The sequence below is a fragment of the Penaeus monodon genome, chromosome 28 (assembly GCF_015228065.2).
Source record: "Penaeus monodon isolate SGIC_2016 chromosome 28, NSTDA_Pmon_1, whole genome shotgun sequence".
Classification (NCBI taxonomy): domain Eukaryota; kingdom Metazoa; phylum Arthropoda; class Malacostraca; order Decapoda; family Penaeidae; genus Penaeus; species Penaeus monodon.
The window spans coordinates 5939402-5939759 of NC_051413.1; the positions used below are offsets into that span (position 1 = coordinate 5939402).

Below are 358 nucleotides of genomic sequence, written 5' to 3' on the forward strand. Positions count from 1 at the left end.
AGTTTACTAATATTTGCTACTTACCAGCAACTAACAAATTAACAGGAAGGACTTACCTTTAGTTTCGTAAGTGATACAGGCAAATGAGGAATCAAATTATCACAAAGATTTAGAACTGCCAATTTTGGAAGGTGACCCAGCTCGGCAGGGACACTCGTCAGTCTATTTGATGCAGCGGTAAGGACTGTCAACTGAACGCAAGAACCAATTTCTGGCGGTAACTCTGCAATGAAGTATGGAGTATGGTGAGGAACATAGATCCAATAATTTCAGGCCTTTATTCATAATTATGACATAAATAACATTTGAATGGGAGAATTTATAATGTGGTCCAAACCCATGATCAATTATATCCTTA

General features: G+C 37.4%; 1 protein-coding gene across 1 annotated transcript in view; it reads right to left on the reverse strand.

The window, feature by feature from the left end:
- Positions 1-358, reverse strand: part of LOC119591328 (mucin-12-like) — a gene marked incomplete in the record, with an annotated part of 28957 nt that overhangs the window by 14745 nt on the left and 13854 nt on the right. The window contains 1 exon segment of the mRNA XM_037940058.1: positions 57-223. Within this exon segment, the coding sequence (XP_037795986.1) occupies positions 57-223 (167 nt within the window).